The sequence below is a fragment of the Orycteropus afer genome, unplaced genomic scaffold, assembly GCF_000298275.1.
Source record: "Orycteropus afer afer isolate SDZICR_OR568_19922 unplaced genomic scaffold, OryAfe1.0 scaffold00085, whole genome shotgun sequence".
Lineage (NCBI taxonomy): Eukaryota > Metazoa > Chordata > Mammalia > Tubulidentata > Orycteropodidae > Orycteropus > Orycteropus afer.
This window is the reverse complement of record NW_006921672.1, coordinates 9,986,845-9,988,445: the sequence shown is the minus strand read 5'-3', so window position 1 is coordinate 9,988,445 and position 1,601 is coordinate 9,986,845. Positions and strand designations below refer to the sequence as shown.

Sequence of the window (1,601 nt, the reverse complement as noted above, 5' to 3'; positions counted from 1 at the left end):
ACTTTGTGCAATTCTCCAGCAATTCTTTTTGGTAGGTGTTATGAACTCCATATTATAGGTGAAGAGGCTGAGGCTCAGAGGGATGAAGGGGCTTCCCCTGGTTATAGAGTGGGGTGGGCTTCCACCTCAGATCTTCTTTGCTCTTTTCTGCCACCATGTTGAGTTTTGTAGTGAGTGTACTGACCAAGTCTTGGCTTCCTGAGACTTCAGAGAATGGGTTCTGATGGTTCTCATGGCTCCTTGGGTTGAACTCTTTCCTCCCTCCTTTTTATTACCCTTCTCAAAGTGATGATGTAATGTTTCTGTGCCCCAGACTGCCCTGCAACCCCTGTGCCACAACCAGTGCCCGCTGTGGGCCCTGCAAAACCTCTGGGTGCTAGATGCCTTGGAGTCAGCAGGAGGATTCTGTGAGGATGGAAGAGTCATCTGTGGACTAGCCGTGCTTCTCTGCAACCATCAGCCACAGGCCACCTGCCCTAAGGCTTCTCCATAAATCTCCGTCCCAGAGAGAGAGAAAATACCCAAGGTCATGGCCTAGCTCTGAGCCCAGGCCCACCTGATCCTCTTTTTTTCCAGGCCTCTGTCTTATCATTGGTTTGCCTGATGGTCTGACATGAGGTATCACATAAGGTGTTTTGTGGTTCTCCCTGATCCTTCAACCTTCTTTCAATTTCCCCAAGCCCTCTGTAAATCTCCTAATAAACTTTCCTTTTGCAAAGCAGAAATGATTCTCATTTGTATTCATTCTTTTCAAAGTGTTCACTGTGTGTGTGCTTCTTTTAAAGCCACTTGAAAGCAATGGAGGACTTTATAAATTAGTCCTCTCCTAAAAGGCCTTTCTTTAATCACCATTCATTGACCACAGTGAGCCCAGCATCCTATCAGGCCAGCACAGAACCAAGAGGCTTCACTAAGAGACTTCATTTGAATATGATGCCTAAGGCACTTGACTGCTAACCAGAAGGCTGGCAGTTCAAACCCGCCAGCCACTCCTTGGAAGGAAGGTTGGGCAATCTACTTCTGTAGTGATACTGCCTTGGAAACCCAAGGAGGGGTCGCTAGGAGTTGGGGCTGACTTGACAGCACATAACAACAACAACATGGACACTTTCTCAGTAAAACACAATGCTCAACATTTCTAAAACCACTTCTCTTCCAAGCTCCTACAAAAATAAGGCACAAGAGCTAATATATTTATTGACTCTAGGAATGGTGTTACTAACTTTTCCCTCCCTCACTTAGGAAGTAGCAGCAATTGCAATTGCTGAATGTCAAAGTTACACACATGAGGTGTGATATGAGAAAATGAAACTGATCTCAAACAAACACTCCAATCTGATACATCAAACAGGCATTTCCCTTCAATATGGTCACTTGAGGAGACATGATGCTATAATTCCCAAAACATCTCTGAAACCCTCGTTTGGGAAATACTGAGGAACTGAAGGACTCATGATAATAAAAGGCCATGTCTTATATTTGAGTAATACCCAACACATTTAAAAATGTTTCTCTTATTGTTTGATTTTTTAACTACTAGCACTAAATTTTGAATTGTGGGAGCAAAGATACTAAATCTTTGGTCTCTACCCATGTTGAAA

The 1,601-nt window shown here is 43.8% G+C and overlaps 1 protein-coding gene across 1 annotated transcript in view; it reads left to right on the top strand.

Annotated features, from left to right (window-relative positions):
• Positions 1–380, top strand: part of LOC103198105 (keratin, type I cuticular Ha3-I-like) — a 6,543-nt gene extending 6,163 nt beyond the window's left edge. Inside the window, 1 exon segment of the mRNA XM_042781113.1 lies at positions 314–380. Within this exon segment, the coding sequence (XP_042637047.1) occupies positions 314–380 (67 nt within the window).
• The last annotated feature ends 1,221 nt before the right edge of the window (positions 381–1,601 follow it).